A 21,073-nucleotide genomic window follows, 5' to 3' on the forward strand; every position below is an offset into this window, starting at 1 on the left:
GGTTTTTAATACTTGACGTGCTGTTGGAGTGTGAGCAAAGTAACATTTATGAAGGGATTCAGGGAAACCGGCAGGCCGGACTTGAGTCCTGGAGATGGGAAGTACAGTGCCTGCACTCTGAAGGAGGGGTGTTAATGTTGCAGTTTAAAAACTGTAGTGTAAAGCACCCTTCTGGCAAGACAGTGATGGAGTGAATGATGGTGAAAGTTTTTCTTTTTCGGGCCACCCTGCCTTGGTGGGAATCGGCCGGTGTGATAATAAAAAAAAAAAATAAAAAAAAAAAATGATAATTAAAATAATTGAAGGTTTGTCATGTAATGTGCTCTCCTCTTTATAGGTGTCTCCCTTGAACTGGAAATTCACTATAGCAAAATGAATATTTCAAAATGAACGTTGGAATTTTCTCATAAGACAAACCTATGAATAGATAACCATAGTCAGACTGCTGAATTTTGGTCTAGTCTCTAAAACACTTGTTAGATGAAAGAGTGGCACCAGCATTAATATTGTTTATGAAACTTGGTAATTAAAGTTATTAGGCCTTAACCTGCAGTCACATTTATTACACTTCATACCAGAGTAAAATTTAAGCTTAAAAGCCTTAAAATGTATAAAGACTTGCTTAGCAATGCTGATTATAGTGCCCGAGCCAACGGTTGACAACTAGTGATGGCAATGCATATATTAAAATTGTCCTATGCTTACGGCATTTTCCATAAATTTTCACGACATATTTTGTGTGCAAAAGTAAGAGGTCAGTTTGCCAGCTCTATTCATATTATTTATTATAATCATAACTAAATGCTAAACCCACAAGGGTCAGTTTTATTCATAGCAGGGTTCCTCATGGGTAGAGCATCAAGGCACCATCTCTGAGGGTAGTTATTGCCTCCCATTTCCCCAGGTGTTGTATGATCCCTACAGGTTTAGTCCTCCCTCTCCCAAGATGTTATTACTGTAATAATCATAGTGGGAAGGTGGTGTGTCTAAATGCTGTGTTCATTATTTTGTATTTTCAGATAAGATTGTGGGACCTGTTCTTTGCATTTGCACTGATTATAATGAAGCTGGAATAAAGAAAAACAAATCAGAATTCTCCATGTATTGATAAGTATACATAAGAGCTATTATTAAAAATAATCACACTTAAAGTGGTTCCCTTTAAAAACAGAACCAAACCATTAAAACAATTGTGAAGAGCAGTACACAGCCACATCTGCTGCAGAGAAGGCTAGTATTGCCATCACTAGCAATGAAGAGGGCCAGAGAAATGGAGGAACAATGAATTGTTCTAGCCACTCTGTAGTGACTTCTTATTCAGAATGAAATAGGGAAACAAAAGTGAATTAGAGGGTCAGACAGGGGGAAGAAATGTATTGGAGCCCTATTGTATGAATGAGGCAGCCAGGGAGAGTGAAAAGTCCAAGACTTTAATCTGATGAGCATTATCTTCAGAACTAATGGAAGCAACTGGGTGCATGGGAATAAATATCAATGATGGGAAATATATCAGAAAAGTCACATTATCAGTGTCCTGGGTACACTACAGCATTCAAAGAGGCCCTTGCTGTTAAAGACAAGCCAGATAGGCTTAAGTCAATGCTCACTGATTTAAAGAAAATGGGAAGCTTCTTCAAAGCTTGTCTGCTTATGCAGCTAGATGGACAACAAATTCAAGACTTGATCCCCCCATAGTGAAGTGTGTTGGCTGTCATGCAGTAATGCTGACAAGACAAGGCTTTTTGAACCAAGATAATTGCAACAGCTGTCTGTGGAAAATCCATTTTACTTGCCTTCACGAATACTGGTTTACAAAACCTAGTATGCCTGGTGGACATTTTTTCAGCTTTGAATGAACTGAATTTAAGCCTCTTGGGTGTCGGTGCCACACTTTAATTGAACATAAAAAGGTTGAAACCATTATTAAAGTAAAATGCAGCATTCCAGTTAAATTACATGAATGCAAACTGATTGTTATCCAATACTACTGCAAAAATTCGAAGAAAAAAATACATTTTCTTGATCTCTCCCCACCCTTCCCCAAGTACCTCTGACTTGGATATGCAATTTATTTGAAGTTTTTGTTCCACACCTGTCATTTCATGGCCAAGAGCAACTAATGGAGTTATCCAATCAACTGCAAATATAATTCTAAATAAAACTGCTCTTCGGTTTCTTGGCACAAGTTCAGTTGTATCTGGACCTTCTAAGAGGTTATCCATGCTCTTTGCAGTGTTATTCTGCACTTGGTAGTGAAGATGCATACTGCCAGAGGATGGATAGTGAGAAAGCTCTCGGTTGCTCTCAACTTCATTGGCCTTTGGTGTGGAAATGCAGGTTCATTCATTGTACTGATAACCAAGCAGCAACATATCAATACTGTATTAACTTTTATTACCATATTTTTTTTTCATTATTCATAAGATGTCAGTGTTGGCTGTTTTGAACTATGTTATCCTTCAGTGCAGCTGTAAACTGGTTTGTATAATGAAGACAATGCATGTGCAACACTATGTATGCAGTCATGACCTCAGTAAGTTAGTGATACAGGGAACCTTCCCCTCTCCTTCCTTCCTCTTCGATTATTATGGGGGAAACGGTAAACCTGTAGGGATTATACTGCACCTGTGGGGGAAAGGGTGGAAAACATTCAGGCTTTATTCAGGGAATTGGAGCACAAATCCAATCCTTCTTGATGAACCCAAAATACTACACCAACCTTGTCTTTATCTTGGCACTTTTCACTACCCCATTTCCCCTCCCACACTACTTTTCTACCATTTTTGACACCAGTTTTGGTTGCAATAATTTTCTACTGTTTAGTGCCATGCAGTGACACATGACCCCGGAAGTTTAGTGCTTAGTTTTGATAATAATAATAATAATTAGTGCCATGTTATCCACATGGGTTTAGCACTACCCACACACTCTTCCCCACGAATAAACACTTCCTGAAAGATTCTGAACCAAGACAATGCCTTTGCAAATGTAGTATATCTCATGATACCACCTCTGGCAATTACACATTTGGGCTAGACATCACTGAGGATGTCTACACTTGCTGCCCTCCAACCTTTGCTGCTTCAGGGCTTTCCTACTGTGAACCTAAGATACCTTTCAGAAATACAATCCATGGAAGTCCCTAGAAACTTCTCCCATGGTTGCCAAGTCCTGGCTTTATTCATTATTTACGTTTCGCCATTAATACACAATTTTTTTTTTTTCAAACTACGACTGCTACTAACAAGAGCTCAACCTCCATGCTTTTGTAATCATACTCATGGAGAACTAAACCCTTAAGGGTTACAGGTAATCAGTACATAAATAACCTACACTTAGGCTTTGTAAATAGTCCAAAGTCGGACCAAAACATCGTTGTAAGCTCCTCTTTCCTATGTGCAGGTTATTTGTGTATTGTGCCCTTTTGTTCTTTAGAAACCTTTCGACTTCGTCAACCCTCTTCCCCCTCAAAGGAATTATGCTCGGCAACACTTTCCTTGTGTCGATCAGAAAATCTTATTGGAAAGCTCCTGGTCCCTATGATTCAGGATTAATGAGGTGTGATTAACAAGAGAATTACACAGCCATAGTGATAAAATAATGTTTTTCTTGTATATTAAAAAATGGCTGTAGAGTATTTGTACAAAAATATGAGGTCCTTCAATTTGTGTTGTGCATATAATACTGATATGCTACTCTTGAGGTGCTTTATGTTGCAAAAACCACATTAGACCAAACAGAAGGCCTCCAGGACAGTTCACTTCTGATTGCTTCAATAAAACTTTTAGTTCAGCCAAGGACAACTCCACCACTTCAATCATCTCGCCTTCCGCTGCTAAGCCACCACCTATATAATAGAGAAAAATGTTAGTAGACAGAGTCAAAAAGGCAAGTATAGAATAAGTTTGTGAATTATTATTATAATAAAATAAAGCACTAAAACCAGAAGTTGGTGAAGCAGTATGGATGGATGGGTTTAAAACAAATGCAAAGAGCAGGTGGGGATAGTTTTGGAAAGATTAACACACGTAATATATGTATGGAAGATAACTGAGGTTTGGCAAAGAACATCAATATGATTATAATAGTGTAAAGAAATGAGCCTATTAAGAATAGTGGTCCCTTCAAAGAACTAAAATTTTTCTCCACTCTCTTGGATCAAACTTGATTGCCTCCCATTCTCCAGGTGCTGCATGACCCCTATGGGTTTATTACTCACTCCTAAATATAACAGCATTAAAAGAATGATAAAGAAAAGTTGTTTAGGAATGTAAGAAAATACATGTGAATAGTATCTGCACTTAAATTTAGTGTCCACTATTTACATAAGGAACAAGAGCTGTCCTGTGCATGAAAGTAAATGTACAGTGGAATCTCATTACTCGAACTTGATTCATTCCAGAAGGCTGTTCGAGTACCGAACAAATTTTTCCCAACCAATTTTCTTTTTGGTTGGCTGTTATCACTAATCTTCTTAGGCCCCAAGGTGACTTATTTATACATATAATATAAAAAAAAGAAATGCGAAGAAACACGAAACGGTTTACAGCGAAGTTCTGGCAAGTCGTGTTTGGTCAAATGCCAAGAAAACGGTTGACTACCGAGCGATTTTTTTTTTTTTTTTTTTTTTTTTATACTGAACATAGCATTTGAATCCCGAATTCTTAGAGTACCAAGGTTCCACTGTAGTAGAGCAATGAGGTGGTGCACATTTATGGAATAGGTGGTAAGTTGTTGAAATCTGTGAAGTACGTTTGAGTGAGGCTCGTGGTAAGTAAAAGATGAGTCCTTTCCAATACAAGCAGCCTCGGATAGGTGTGTGTAATGTTACTCTGGTGCTTGAATGTATATGAATGGAGTTGTAAATGAGTTTTAGGGATAATCTAAATTACATGAAGGGGCCCCTCAAGGAAGGGTCCTTGATGTTGGTGAGGGGCTCTTGATTTAGGGAATTGGATCTGTGCTCCAGTTCCCCGAATTAAGCCTGAATGCCTTCCACATATCCCCCCCCCAGGCGCTGTATAATCCTCCGGGTTTAGCGCTTCCCCCTTGATTATAATAATAATAATAAATTACATGAAGAGGAAATTGTCACAGTTGCTCTTTGCTAATGACAGTGCTTCTGAGAGAAAATCTACAAAAGCTGGAGTTTAAATCATATGTAAAAGATAGCTTTTCACTGTTCATTTTCAGCTAATTGAAAGTAAAGGTGTTAAAATGAAAGCTCAGATTTCTGAACAGATAGAAAGGACTGAACATGTTGGGTCTACGAAGACTTAAATGAATCCCAGAACGAGTGAAGTTATGAAAGCAGCACCCACTATCGTCCCATTGCTCTTACCAGTGCAGTTTGCAAAGTAATGGAACGTCTAGTAAATAGACGTTTAGTGTGGTATTTAGAGACACACAACAGTCTCTCCACTCGTCAATATGGCTTTCGTAAGGGACGTTCTACCATAGACCCCTTACTGCGCTTGGATACGTATGTTCGTAATGCCTTTGCGAATAACCACTCAGTTATTGCCATATTTTTTGACCTTGAGAAGGCATATGACACAACTTGGAGGTATAATATTTTAGCCCAAGCCCACTCCTTAGGCCTTCGAGGCAATCTACCATCCTTCCTTAAGAACTTTTTAACTGACAGGCATTTCCGTGTTCGGGTTAATAATGTGCTCTCCCCGGACTTTGTCCAAGCTGAAGGTGTCCCCCAGGGATGTGTTCTGAGCACAACACTTTTTCTCCTTGCTATTAATGATTTGGCCTCTAGTCTTCCATCAAATATTTGGTCATCACTCTATGTTGATGACTTCGCTATTGCCTGTGCAGGCGCTGACTGTCACCTCCTTACAGTTTCTCTCCAGCATGCAGTCGACCGTGTTTCCAATTGGGCCACCACACATGGGTTTAAATTTTCCAGCACTAAAACCCACCAAATCACTTTCACTAGACGCTCTGTCATCTCTGATCATCCTTTGTACCTCTATGGCTCACGTATCCCTGAACGTGATACAGTCAAGTTTCTGGGCCTCCTCTTTGATCGTAGGTTATCCTGGAAACCTCACATTACCTCTCTGAAGGCAACTTGTCACAGCCGGCTGAACCTTCTTAAAACCCTTGCTCATCTTTCGTGGGGAGCTGATCGTCGAACCCTCCTTCACCTACATTCCACCCTTATTTTATCGAAACTTGATTATGGTGACCAGATCTATTCAGCGGCATCTCCTGCTACTCTCTCTAGCCTTAACCCCATTCATCACCAAGGATTACGTTTATGCCTTGGTGCTTTTCGCTCTTCCCCTGTCGAAAGCCTCTATGCAGAAGCGAACGTTCCATCCTTATCCGATCGCCGTGATGCCCATTGCCTGCGCTACTATGTACGCTCTCATGATCTCCGCAATCCTTCCATTTATAGAATGGTCACTGATATTAGTAGACATTCTTTATTTGTTCGCCGCCCCTGCTTACTCCGTCCCTTCTCTCTTCGCCTTCATTCGCTCTTGTCTTCTCTTCAACTACCACCTTTCTATGTACATGTAGCATCTCACTTTTCCCTACCCCCCTGGGAAGTTCCAGCTGTTCGAGTCTGTTCTTTCTCCCTCCCTTGCTCGAAAGCCCAACTGTCTACGGTCGCTTCCCGCTCTCTTTTTCTTGACCACTTTCACTCTCATTCTCATGCCATTGCTGTGTACACAGATGGCTCTAAGTCTTCTGACGGCGTAGGATTCGCAGCAGTGTTTCCGGACAGCGTCGTACAAGGGCATTTACTATCTTCAGCTAGTATTTTTACTGCTGAATTATATGCCATCCTTACAGCACTTATCCGTATTGCATCTATGCCTGTGTCATCATTTGTGGTTGTCTCAGACTCCCTTAGTGCTTTACAGGCTATACAAAAATTTGATACACCTCACCCCTTAGTCCTCCGTATCCAACTTTGGCTACGCCGCATCTTTACTAAGCATAAAGATATTGTTTTTTGTTGGGTCCCTGGTCATGTTGACGTACAGGGCAATGAACAGGCAGACACTGCTGCGCGGTCAGCAGTACATGACCTACCAGTTTCTTATAGAGGTATTCCATGTACGGACTATTTTGCTGTAATATCTTCCCACCTTCACACCCGTTGGCAACAACGTTGGTCTACTATGCTCGGCAACAAACTTCAGTCTATTAAACCGAGTATAGGTTACTGGCCATCTTCTTATCACCAGTGTCGAGGTTGGGAGACTACTCTCTCCCGTCTTCGCATTGGCCATACTCGTCTTACTCATGGATATCTCATGGAGAGGCGTCTTGCTCCTCTCTGTGAGAATTGCCAAGCTCCATTATCAGTCAGCCACATTCTGTTGGACTGCCCACTTTATCAACGAGCACGCAGAATTTACCTCTGTCGTCGTCTTCGCCCCGCTGCTCTCTCTTTACCTTCCCTTCTCGCTGATGGACCCACCTTTCATCCGGACTCTCTCATTGACTTTTTGACAACGACTGACTTACTTCACAAATTCTGATACTTTCAGCCCTTTCTACTTGTATCTCTTGCTACCCTCTACTCCCATACTATCCCCTGCCCCGCTGTTTTCTGTAACCTGCTGATCATCCCCCCTCCCTTCTGCCATCCAATTCCCTTGCTTCCTTCCCTACCCTGCAGCGCTGTATAGCCCTTGTGGCTTAGCGCTTCTTTTTGATTATAATAATAATATGAAAGCAGCAGGAGTGGCAAGGAATGTGTACAAAGAAAGCAGTTCAACAGCTGCAAAATATAATGTGTAAGAGAACAGCAGTCCCAACACATGTATGAGGCGAAACATGGTTTTTGAATAATGGAGATTGGAGGCGGCGAGTCTGTCATGTCTGGGATCAATTCAGTGTTCAAAATATATATAGTATATATATATTTGGTAGACAGCAACCACCCAGGGAAGTACTACCATCCTGCCAGATGGCTGTGAAACAGAAACCCCTCAGGGAAGGTTCCTTGATGTTGGTGAGGGGCTCTTGATTTAGGGAATTGGATCTGTGCTCCAGTTCCCCGAATTAAGCCTGAATGCCTTCCACATCCTCCCCCCCAGGCGCTGTATAATCCTAGGGGTTTAGTGCTTCCCCTTGATTATAATAATAATAATGTGAAACAAACCTGTAACTGTTTTGCATGATGGTAGGATTGCTGGTTTCTTTTTCTGTCTCATAAACACGCTAGATAACAGGGATATCTTGCTACTCCTACTTACACTTTGGTCACACTTCACAGACACGCACATGCATATATATATACATACATCTAGGTTTTTCTCCTTTTTCTAAATAGCTTTTGTTCTTCTTTATTTCTTCTATTGTCCATGGGGAAGTGGAAAAGAATCTTTCCTCCGTAAGCCAGGCGTGTCGTATGAGGCGACTAAAATGCCGGGAGCAATGGGCTAGTAACCCCTTCTCCTGTAGACATTTACTAAAAAAGAGAAGAAGAAAAACTTTATAAAACTGGGATGCTTGAATGTGCGTGGATGACAAGAAACAGATGATTGCTGATGTTATGAATGAAAAGAAGTTGGATGTCCTGGCCCTAAGCGAAACAAAGCTGAAGGGGGTAGGGGAGTTTCGGTGGGGGGAAATAAATGGGATTAAATCTGGAGTATCAGAGAGTTAGAGCAAAGGAAGGGGTAGCAGTAATGTTGAAGGATCAGTTATGGAAGGAGAAAAGAGAATATGAATGTGTAAATTCAAGAATTATGTGGATTAAAGTAAAGGTTGGATGCAAAAAGTGGGTCATAATAAGTGTGTATGCACCTGGAGAAGAGAGGAATGTAGAGGAGAGAGAGAGATTTTGGGAGATGTTAAGTGAATGTATAGGAGCCTTTGAACCAAGTGAGAGAGTAATTGTGGTAGGGGATCTGAATGCTAAAGTAGGAGAAACTTTTAGAGAGGGTGTGGTAGGTAAGTTTGGGGTGCCAGGTGTAAATGATAATTGGAGCCCTTTGATTGAACTTTGTATGAAAGGGGTTTAGTTATAGGTAATACATATTTTAAGAAAAAGAGGATAAATAAGTATACAAGATATGATGTAGGGCGAAATGACAGTAGTTTGTTGGATTATGTATTGGTAGATAAAAGACTGCTGAGTAGACTTCAGGATGTACATGTTTATAGAGGGGCCACAGATATATCAGATCACTTTCTAGTTGTAGCTACACTGAGAGTAAAAGGTAGATGGGATACAAGGAGAACAGAAGCATCAGGGAAGAGAGAGGTGAAGGTTTATAAACTAAAAGAGGAGGCAGTTAGGGTAAGATATAAACAGCTATTGGAGGATAGATGGGCTAATGAGAGCATAGGAAATGGGGTCGAAGAGGTATGGGGTAGGTTTAAAAATGTAGTGTTAGAGTGTTCAGCAGAAGTTTGTGGTTACAGGAAAGTGGGTGCGGGAGGGAAGAGGAGCGATTGGTGGAATGATGATGTGAAGAGAGTAGTAAGGGAGAAAAAGTTAGCATATGAGAAGTTTTTACAAAGTAGAAGTGATGCAAGGAGGGAAGAGTATATGGAGAAAAAGAGAGAGGTTAAGAGAGTGGTGAAGCAATGTAAAAAGAGAGCAAATGAGAGAGTGGGTGAGATGTTATCAACAAATTTTGTTGAAAATAAGAAAAAGTTTTGGAGTGAGATTAACAAGTTAAGGAAGCCTAGAGAACAAATGGACTTGTCAGTTAAAAATAGGAGAGGAGAGTTATTAAATGGAGAGTTAGAGGTATTGGGAAGATGGAGGGAATATTTTGAGGAATTGTTAAATGTTGATGAAAGGGAAGCTGTGATTTCGTGTATAGGGCAAGGAGGAATAACATCTTGTAGGAGTGAGGAAGAGCCAGTTGTGAGTGTGGGGGAAGTTCGTGAGGCAGTAGGTAAAATGAAAGGGGGTAAGGCAGCCGGGATTGATGGGATAAAGATAGAAATGTTAAAAGCAGGTGGGGATATAGTTTTGGAGTGGTTGGTGCAATTATTTAATAAATGTATGGAAGAGGGTAAGGTACCTAGGGATTGGCAGAGAGCATGAAAAGTTCCTTTGTATAAAGGCAAAGGGGACAAGTCTGTTGAGTATACCTGGTAAAGTGTATGGTAGAGTTATTATTGAAAGAATTAAGAGTAAGACGGAGAATAGGATAGCAGATGAACAAGGAGGCTTTAGGAAAGGTAGGGGGTGTGCTGACCAGGTGTTTACAGTGAAACATATAAGTGAACAGTATTTAGATAAGGCTAAAGAGGTCTTTGTGGCATTTATGGATTTGGAAAAGGTGTATGACAGGGTGGATAGGGGGGCAATGTGGCAGATGTTGCAGGTGTATGGTGTAGGAGGTAGGTTACTGAAAGCAGTGAAGAGTTTTTACGAGGATAGTGAGGCTCAAGTTAGTATGTAGGAAAGAGGGAAATTATTTCCCAGTAAAAGTAGGTCTTAGACAAGGATGTGTGATGTCACCGTGGTTGTTTAATATATTTATAGATGGGGTTGTAAGAGAAGTAAATGCGAGGGTCTTGGCAAGAGGCATGGAGTTAAAAGATAAAGAATCACACATAAAGTGGGAGTTGTCACAGTTGCTCTTTGCTGATGACACTGTGCTCTTGGGGGATTCTGAAGAGAAGTTGCAGAGATTGGTGGATGAATTTGGTAGGGTGTGCAAAAGAAGAAAATTAAAAGTGAATACAGGAAAGAGTAAGGTTATGAGGATAACAAAAAGATTAGGTGATGAAAGATTGGATATCAGATTGGAGGGAGAGAGTATGGAGGAGGTGAATGTATTCAGATATTTGGGAGTGGACGTGTCAGCAGATGGGTCTATGAAAGATGAGGTGAATCATAGAATTGATGAGGGGAAAAGGGTGAGTGGTGCACTTAGGAGTCTGTGGAGACAAAGAACTTTGTCCTTGGAGGCAAAGAGGGGAATGTATGAGAGTATAGTTTTACCAATGCTCTTATATGGGTGTGAATTATTATTATTATAATCAAGGGGGAAGCGCTAAACCCGTAGGATTATACAGCGTCCAGGGGGGGATGTGGAAGGCATTCAGGCTTAATTCGGGGAACTAGAGCACAGATTCAATTCCCTAAGTCAAGAGCCCCTCACCAACATCAAGGAACCTTCCATGAGGGGACATATGGGTGTGAAGCATGGGTGATGAATGTTGCAGCGAGGAGAAGGCTGGAGGCAGTGGAGATGTCATGTCTGAGGGCAATGTGTGGTGTGAATATAATGCAGAGAATTCGTAGTTTGGAAGTTAGGAGGAGATGCGGGATTACCAAAACTGTTGTCCAGAGGGCTGAGGAAGGGTTGTTGAGGTGGTTCGGACAGGTAGAGAGAATGGAGTGAAACAGAGTGACTTCAAGAGTGTATCAGTCTGTAGTGGAAGGATGGTGGGGTAGGGGTCGGCCTAGGAAAGGTTGGAGGGAGGGGGTAAAGGAGGTTTTGTGTGCGAGGGGCTTGGACTTCCAGCAGGCATGCGTGAGCGTGTTTGATAGGAGTGAATGGAGACAAATGGTTTTTAATACTTGACGTGCTGTTGGAGTGTGAGCAAAGTAACATTTATGAAGGGGTTCAGGGAAACCGGCAGGCCGGACTTGAGTCCTGGAGATGGGAAGTACAGTGCCTGCACTCTGAAGGAGGGGTGTTAATGTTGCAGTTTAAAAACTGTAGTGTAAAGCACCTTTCTGGCAAGACAGTGATGGAGTGAATGATGGTGAAAGTTTTTATTTTTCGGGCCACCCTGCCTTGGTGGGAATCGGCCAGTGTGATAATAAAATATATATATATATATATTAACATTTAGTGCAAGGCATAATTTCTTTTAATTTATTTTGTTACTACAGGTGGCTGACCAGATATGGAGTACGTGTATTTACTCACCTTCAGTTACTTTCATGTTGTTTGTCACTTCTACGTAAAACATTGTTTGACGATCACCAGATACTCCCACACCAGACCTGTTAATACCAGTGTATACTATGTTAAGCATGTTGGGTTTCTCTTGAGAGGTTTTATGTTTAAAATAACAAAGAAAAATGTTATAAGTTTTGTAAGCTGAATAATAAAAAAAAAAAAATTTAGTTGTGGCATAACCTGCATTTTTAATTCTTGTGTGCCCAAATTTTGTAAAAAAAAAAAATTATTTATTAAAAAAAAAAAAGAAATATGAAAAGAAAAAACTTCATTTCTTCATTTTGAGGTTACCTTGCCTTGGTGAGAGATGGCTAATGTGTTGTTTAAAAGATAAAAAAATACAGTGCAATGAATTTGATGAAAAATGATCACTTGTTGGCATAGCAACATAAATGTCCAAAGTTTTCAAAACAGTTATGAAAATTCATTTGAAACGAGACCGAATTAAATTTTTTTTTTTCTTCAGAGACCAGTGAGTGAACAAGGAATAATCATGCATAATTCTGATCACCAGTGGTTTTGAAAATAAAATAAACTTACATGGTACAAAGTGGACACCTGCCTGTAAGTTATGACTTTTTCAAAATGTTCCAAAGGGACATCATAACCACATTCTTCGAGCACCTCTTCTCTGGCAATTTGTACAAGTTCTTTACTTTTGTCCACAATACCAGCACAGAATTCCAGAGTAAGACCTCTTATTCCTGGATACTTGGCTGTATTTATAGTGCTCGATGCACGCTCCTCTGGGGGTATGCCACTGTAGTACACCGCTGTAAAACATTAAACATTTATGCAATAAAATCACAGTAAACAGGTGATATCACAATATGCAAAATAACCACTGTGGACAAAATAATGAATTTCCAAGAGCTTTTGTGATTTCTCACATCAAGAAACTATAAAAATAACAGGACATCAGAAGGCTTATAAGGCTTGACTTGTGGCTTAGCGCTTCTTTTTGATAATAATTATAAGGCTTGACATGTCACCAGTGGATTCAACCCTTAAACTATCCAAACGTAGATCTACGTTTGTGGGCATAATGCTCTGACCTTGATTTTCTCCATAAGAAAGCATGTAAAAAAATATAGATCTACGTTCAGAGCGCTACGTGAACAAACGTAGATCTATGTTTGGACAGTTTAAGGGTTAAACAAGGATGATTACAATGCTGGTCCACTGTGAATACCATCAGAGCATAAATTGAGTCAAGAATAATAAAGGTGAAGCAGAAATACGAAGATGATTATAAACTTAAGTATGAGTCATGAAATTGTAATCACATTTGTAAACGAATCAAAACAAGTGGGGCTTAAACCATGACAGGAATGTCCTGAAACTTGTCGGCCAGTGTGCTAACTACTGGCTAGCACACTGGCCTGCCAGTTCTACCACTCACCTGCCATGGCTTCAAGTCCCACCTGGTCTGTGATTAAGCATGATATTCAATTAGGTGTACAACAAATTTCTTACTCAGTATAACTTTCAACGTTCAGTGACTTTTACCTGGTCTGAACTGTCGCACAAGGATTAGTTTTTGCTTGTCCACATTGAATATGATGATAGACACACTTTCATGTAAGCTAACAAGATCCCATATCTTTTCAATATCATTCTGAAAGAAAAAGAAGAAAATGTTAAGTATTCATACTTATATCTAAAGTGATTTAGCAAATGTACACATACATATATGGGGAATTAGTGGGGCTCTGAAATGTAAACTTATGAACATAAGGCATGTAGTAACTCCAATGGTCTTTGATACACATATGGAGCAATGTGCACATATAACAATAATGTGTTCATAGAAGAAGTTCAACTGGATCTGGTCATAAGGACAAGTTTTTTTTTAATTGATGAACTGGTATTTATAGTAGAATTATTGTAATAAAGTTGGTAGAATTACCGACAATATGTAAAGTAAAAGGACACAAGTGCAACTAATGTGGCATTTTATTGTGGCAACGTTTCACTCTCCAGGAGCTTTGCCAAGCCGTTACAAACAGTACATGGACACATGAGCCTATATATACCCTGTGTGTCCATGTACTGTTTGTAACGGCTTGATAAAGCTCCTGGAGAGCGAAACATTGCCATAATAAAATGTCACATTAGTTGCACTTGTGTCCTTTTACTTTACAGTAGAATTATTGCTTATTTCAAAATTAAATGTGGAAAAATGGCAAATTTAGTAAATGAACTGTCCAGTGTGTACCTGGAGAGGGTTTCAGGGGTTTGTAACATTTACTGTGTGGTTTATAAAACAATTCAATATATTAAATAGAATTTTTTTTTAGATTTCAACATACATATATTAATGACAGTGGTACCATATGGTAGCTACTGTGGTGATTTGTGTATATTCTTTTTTAACACAACAGCTGTCTCCCACCAAGGCAGGATGACCTGAAAAAGAAGAAAAAATAAAAGGTTCTTTTTACATTTAGTAATTTATACGAGAGAAGGGGTTGCTAGCCCATTGCTCCCGGCATTTTAGTCGCCTCTTACAACGCACATGGTTTACAGAGGAAGGAATCTTCTCTGCTTTCCCTTGGAGATTTGTACATAAGAACATAAGAACATAAGAATGTAGGAACACTGCAGAAGGCCTACTGGCCCATACGAGGCAGGTCCTTATCCAAACGACATCTACCTAAAGCTACTCAAGAAACAACTCCCGCACCCCCCAACACCAATCAAACCCAGCCCCTCCCACTCATATATTTGTCCAGTCTCTTTTTAAAGCTACCCAAGGTCCTAGCCTCTATCACCCCACAGGGAAGACTGTTCCACGCATCTACAACTCTGTTAGAAAACCAGTACTTACCTATGTCCTTTCTAAATCTAAATTTATCCAACTTAAATCCATTATTCCTGGTTCTTACCTGGTTCGACACCCTCAGTACTTTATTAATGTCTCCCTTGTTTATGCCCGTCATCCACTTATACACTTCAATGATATCTCCCCTCATTCTACGCCTCTCCAGAGAGTGGAGATTTAAGGCTTTAAGTCTATCTTCATACGGGAGGTTCCTTACACAGTAAATCATTTTAGTCATTCTTCTCTGTATGTTCTCTAATGAGTCTATGTCCATCCTGTAGTAAGGGGACCAAAACTGAGCAGCATAATCTAAATGAGGCCTCACTAGTGATGTATAGAGCTGTAAAATAACTTTTGGACTTCTGTTACTTATACTTCTTGAGATAAATCCAAGTAATCTGTTGGCCTTGTTGCGCACACTGAGGCACTGCTGTCTTGGCTTTAGTATTTATAAATTACATTTCAGAATTTCCAGCCAAGACAGGATTCACAGCAATGGTTTCAAGTTGGTAATAGAGTTGTGGACAAGTGGAACAAACTCCCGAGTACAGTTATAGAGGCTAAAACATTAGGTAGCTTTAAAAATAGGTTAGATAAATACATGAGTGGGTGTGAGTTGGACGTGACTAGCTTGTGCTACTAGGTCTGAAGCTGTGCTCCTTCCTTAAGTAGAAGTGGCCTGACTAGGTGGGTCATTGGGCTAAGCCAGAGGGTAACATGGACCTACTTCGCATGGGTCAGTAGGCCTGCTGCAGTGTTCCTTCTTTCGTATGTTCTTACTAAGAAATCTGGCCGAGGATGACAAATTGAAAGAGGATTTAGAACATGTGAAAAACCCCAAAGCAGATGCGTTAACAAATACATTCCCGACATGGGTGGAAATGCTGAGGTGCTTCCTTGCACCTGGTGTCCCTGTTCATCTAGCAGTAAGTAGGTACCTGGGTGTTAGTTGACTGGTGTGGTTCACATCCTAGGGGACAAGACTGAAGGACCCCTGTGGAAATAAGACAGATAGTTCTCGGTGATTTTTATTATTATAATCATGAGAGAGCACTAAACCCGTAGGATTATACAGCACGTGAGGGAGATGGAAGGTATTCAGGTTTAAATCAGAGAACCGGAGCACAGATCCAATTCCCTAGATCAAGAGCCCCTCACCAGCATCAAGGAGCCTCCATTGAGGGGCAATAGTTTTCGTTGATACATTGACTTTCTTGGACTATCCTGGGTGGCAAACCCTCTGGGTTAAAAATCCAAACAAATCTTATCTTATAGGGTCCTAGGTACAGATTGATGCATTCATTTCATACTTCTAACTGAATAAGTTGAATGCTTAGATTTGGTTACATTACCCTGAGCATCTGAGTACAAACTACTTTTCATCATGACACAGCAGGATAGGTAATAGGTCTTCATTTTTGTGCTTTTAGGATACTGCTGCTCTATTTTATTGCAGAGTCTACCTCAACCTCTTGCTACCCTCTACCCCTGCACTATCCACTGCCCTGCTGCACTCCATGACCTAATAATCATCCCTCTCCCTCTTGCTACCCATTACTCCTGCATCCTTCCCTGCCCGGCAGTGCTGTATGACCCTTGTAGGTTTAGTGCTTCTATTTGATTATAATAATAATATTGCAGAGTCCCCATCCATGATACTGGGATGAAAGTAATACTCAGGTATGCATTACCCCATGTCAAGCTCTTTTACAGTCATACTGACTTCTTGTTCTTCATGGCACTCAGCTCTATATCTAAATAAACTTGCTAACACCTCTAATATTAAGATAAAACACATGAAAAAGATGTTAGGATATATAGTAGCCAAAAAATATATACAATATACAGCAGTAGTTTTACAGCACATACAGTGCTATGTATGTATATGGTAGCCATTTATGTCTGCAATAGCGCTGTATAGCCCTTGTGGCTTATCGCTTCTTTTTGATTATAATAATAATAATAATATGTCTGCAATACATATATTTTAGCTCTTCGCTGATAAGGCAAGATGAGCTTTATTCATAATTATTTTTTTTAATTATTTTACAAACAGGTGGCACAAATTTGTGCAACGGGTTTGGGGACATACCAGTAGATGATGAAGGAATATAATATTGATAATATATGAAAGCTTAACCTAAGAATACCAGTCATCTCCTCGACATGTGTACTACATGTTTTATTTCAGTTATAATGTTTATGGATTACTGCCCCTCAAGGAAGGTTCCTTGATGTTGGTGAGGGGTTCTTGATTTAGGGAATTGGATCTGTGCTCGTTCCCCGAATTAAGCCTGAATGCCTTCCACATCCCCCCCCCAGGAGCTGTATAATCCTCCGGGTTTAGCGCTTCCCCCTTGATTATAATAATAATAATATGGATTACTGCTTTAAATTTGGAAGTGGAATTTGTCGGCACAGTGTTTGGACACTATTCTGTATTATTGTTTATTTAGGTACAGGTACATGTAAGTACAATTATCATACATAGTAACATGTTAAAATTACTTGAGATAATATTATCATACATAGTAACATGTTAAAATTACTTGAGATAATCCATAAAAAGTCAGACACAGTGACTTATTTCCTTTGGCGTCCTAGTAATATCTTATTATTTAAAGCCTAACTGTAAGACTTCCACTGGTGCCCTTGTAATATCTTATTTAAATTATTATTATAATAATCAAGGGGGAAGCACTAAACTCGTTGGGTTATATAGTGCCTGTGGGGGGATGTGGAAGGTATTCAGGGAACTGGAGCACAGATCCGATTCCCTAGATCAAGAACCCCTCACCAGCATCAATTCCCTAGATCAAGAGCCCCTCACCAGCATCAATTCCCAAGATCAAGAGCTCCTCACCAGCATAAATTCCCTAGATCAAGATCCCCTCACCAGCATACATTCCCTAGATCAAGAGCCCCTCACCAGCATAACTTCCATGCATCAAGAGCCCCTCACCAGCATCAATTCCCTAGATCAAGAGCCCCTCACCAGCATACATTCCCTAGATCAAGAGCCCCTCACCAGCATACATTCCCTAGATCAAGAGCCCCTCACCAGCATACATTACCTAGATCAAGAGCCCCTCGCCAGCATACATTCCCTAGATCAAGATCCCCTCACCAGCATACATTCCCTACATCAAGATTCCCTCACCAGCATACATTCCCTACATCAAGATCCCCTCACCAGCATACATTCCCTAGATTAAGATCCCCTCACCAGCATACATTCCCTACATCAAGATCCCCTCACCAGCATACATTCCCTACATCAAGATCCCCTCACCAGCATACATTCCCTACAACAAGATCCCCTCACCAGCATACATTCCCTACATCAAGATCCCCTCACCAGCATACATTCCCTACATCAAGATCCCCTCACCAGCATACATTCCCTACATCAAGATACCCTCACCAGCATACATTCCCTACATCAAGATCCCCTCACCAGCATACATTCCCTACATCAAGATCCCCTCACCAGCATACATTCCCTACATCAAGATCCCCTCACCAGCATACATTCCCTAGATCAAGAGCCCCTCACCAGCATACATTACCTACATCAAGAGCCCCTCACCAGCATAAATTCCGTACATCAAGATCCCCTCACCAGCATACATTCCCTAGATCAAGAGCCCCTCACCAGCATACATTACCTACATCAAGATCCCCTCACCAGCATAAATTCCCTACATCAAGATCCCCTCACCAGCATACATTCCCTACATCAAGATCCCCTCACCAGCATACATTACCTACATCAAGAGCCCCTCACCAGCATACATTACCTACATCAAGATCCCCTCACCAGCATACATTCCCTACATCAAGATCCCCTCACCAGCATACATTACCTACATCAAGAGCCCCTCACCAGCATCAAGCACACTAAACCCCATGAAACTAACCTGTTTATAGTGCATTCTCAAGGGATTAACAAACTGTGAAGAAGTGAGAGGTTGTAGAGAGACATCATCAATAAGATCCATGACAGTAGTGAAGGAACTGACAGGTGACAGCTGGCTGTTACTGCTGTTACTACTGTCTATCTCTCCCTCAGACACCACCTGGCTGATCACCGGTACTTGCTTCTCCAGCCTCTTCCTCTTCCTCTTCTCGGGGGTTAGTGTCCGCTTCTCGGAGAAATCAGGCTTGGGTTTAGCGGCTATTTTAAAAAAGCCGATAGCGCCGTTACGGAAGCCTGTGCTCTTGATCAGCCGTCCGTCCCTCACACCTTTCTTCATATACTTGTTAATGAATAAATCGATTTTGTTCAAGTTCACCTTGTAGTTAGCGTAAATATACTTCTTTATCTTCTGCACGGAGGCGCCTTTTTCCTTAGAGCCGATTTGTGTGATAGCATTATGGACCATCTGAGATGTGGAAGGTCTGGAGTGATGCTGCTTCTTCTTCCTTCTTCTCACTTCTACATCCTCGTAATTCACTCCGTCGTGAAGGAATCCTTCAGTACTCTTATCCATCACATGTGCTCGCATGCCTCTACGGTTACACCTGTACTTGTCCGCGTATTAATGCATAACAAGGCGGTATTATGCATTTAAAAAGTGAAAATCTTGGTTTCACGGGTCTTGCTCAGGAGAGCCATATTGGTCGCTTATTAAATATTTTTAATAAGTAATTACACAATTATAATGACCTTAATTATTTTAAAACGTAAACAAATGTTTGTGTTTAGTCCCTCATTATTTGTGAAAATAAATATTTACTTTGAAATGCGTCATAAATGGCTAAGTTTTGCAAGACAGGTGGATATATTGAGGGAAATAAATTTTAAAGAAGAGTGAATGAGAGCATTGTGGCGGCGCCGGGTGTCGAGGCTCAGCTGTCCTGTTGTTTACATCATCAGCCAATCAGCAGCGACACCCTGGACCACCGCAACCCATACTTGATTCTGATTGGCTGATGCTTCACCTACACGTGCTGTGATTGGTCAGCACTGACATCTTCCTCCAGCTGGAGCATCAGAAGCATCACACTACTTCCAGCAGCAGCTACTCTAACTTCAACACTAAATATCTGCGTTTTACTAAGTTATTTACCCACAATCACACCATTTTGGGGGAGATAACACTTGTCTTACATCAATAACATCAGTGTAAGTTGTCTAAGATAACAACGGGGAATTAGAAGTGACATAAGACATTTTGTGGGTTCAGGACGACATGTTTAATTATTTATTTATTTATTTATTTATTTGAACATGATACATTGAAGTGGATAAATGAGACACTTGTGTAATATTTCTGTATCTTTATTCCGGGAACGTTTCGCCAGCCAGGGTTTCTTCAGTCCAATGCAGAGAGAGGTGGGAAGATTAGGAATTTGAGGTGATCAGTCCCTCAGTCTGAAGTCGATGTGTTGAGTCCATCAGTCTTGACTGATGTGTTCAGTCCAGTCAAGACTGATGGATTCAACACATCGACTTCAGACTGAGGGACTGATCACCTTAAACTCCTAATCTTCCCACCTTTCTCTGCATTGGACTGAAGAAGCCCTGGCTGGCGAAACGTTTCCAGAATAAAGATACCCAAAGGCTGCATAAGTGCTCATTTATCAACTAGTTTATTATAGAGTGATTTAGGTGTAATGTGACATATTTCAGTTGAGGTGATTATGTTAGTTAAAGAGTAATACCACCATGTCGATGTGGTATGCAAAGAGTATGTAACCTTCATTCGGTGCATGTACACACCCTCATTAAAAGGGTACCTCCCCATCCAGTGAACCAGGTGCTAAGGGTCACGATGGAGTCCCATCATCAGATCAGTATCTAGGTTCAGCCAAGGAGAAGGTGGATCTGGCAATTGTGGAGGTGATGTGGTTACCACTCACGTTTTCACCCTTGTCATTTCCATTCGAGAGCTGGTTGAAGCACGGTCTGCTTTCTAGTGCCATCAATTCTGCCTTGATTTCCATGGCGTACACTAATACCTATTGCTGTAATAGTGTATGTAGTGTACATACTGCTGTTTATACTTGGTGAAGGATAATATAAGTCAAAGTTTTCAGCTGTGTTTGCTCCCTTTACACCCAGGATAACAGGCCTTTTTGTTCCTGGGTTGTAATAGTCGAGGACACTTGAATTTTTCTATAACTGTAGCTTTGTGACTGGTCCCGTCAAGGGAGGTTCGTTGACTCTGGTGAGGGGCTCTTGATCTAGGGATTGGATCTGTGCTCCAGTTCCCTGAACTAACCTGAATACCTTCCATCCCCCCTACATGCACTGTATAATCCTATGGGTTTAGCGCTCCCCCATGATGATAATGTGTGAACAATGTAGTAGGACCCCAATGGAAATAAG

General features: G+C 40.7%; 1 protein-coding gene across 2 annotated transcripts; it reads right to left on the reverse strand.

Moving 5' to 3' along the window:
• Positions 1 to 1,087: 1,087 nt before the first annotated feature.
• LOC128698601 (uridine diphosphate glucose pyrophosphatase NUDT14-like) lies at positions 1,088 to 19,493 on the reverse strand. 2 transcript variants are annotated; one of them, XR_011394496.1, is made up of 5 exons: positions 18,660 to 19,493; positions 13,425 to 13,533; positions 12,456 to 12,688; positions 11,883 to 11,959; positions 1,088 to 3,847 (listed from the first exon to the last, which is right to left on the reverse strand). XR_011394496.1 is itself a non-coding variant. In XM_053790931.2 (5 exons), the coding sequence occupies exons 1-5, from the start codon at positions 19,245 to 19,247 to the stop codon at positions 3,693 to 3,695; spliced, it is 1,140 nt and encodes a 379-aa protein (XP_053646906.2). In that variant the 5' UTR covers positions 19,248 to 19,440; the 3' UTR covers positions 1,088 to 3,692. The 2 variants fall into 2 exon arrangements, 1 of the variants encoding a protein (XP_053646906.2); XM_053790931.2 differs by having other exon boundaries at positions 12,478 to 12,688; positions 18,660 to 19,440.
• Positions 19,494 to 21,073: the final 1,580 nt, after the last annotated feature.

This window comes from Cherax quadricarinatus, chromosome 88 (genome assembly GCF_038502225.1).
Source record: "Cherax quadricarinatus isolate ZL_2023a chromosome 88, ASM3850222v1, whole genome shotgun sequence".
Taxonomy (NCBI): domain Eukaryota; kingdom Metazoa; phylum Arthropoda; class Malacostraca; order Decapoda; family Parastacidae; genus Cherax; species Cherax quadricarinatus.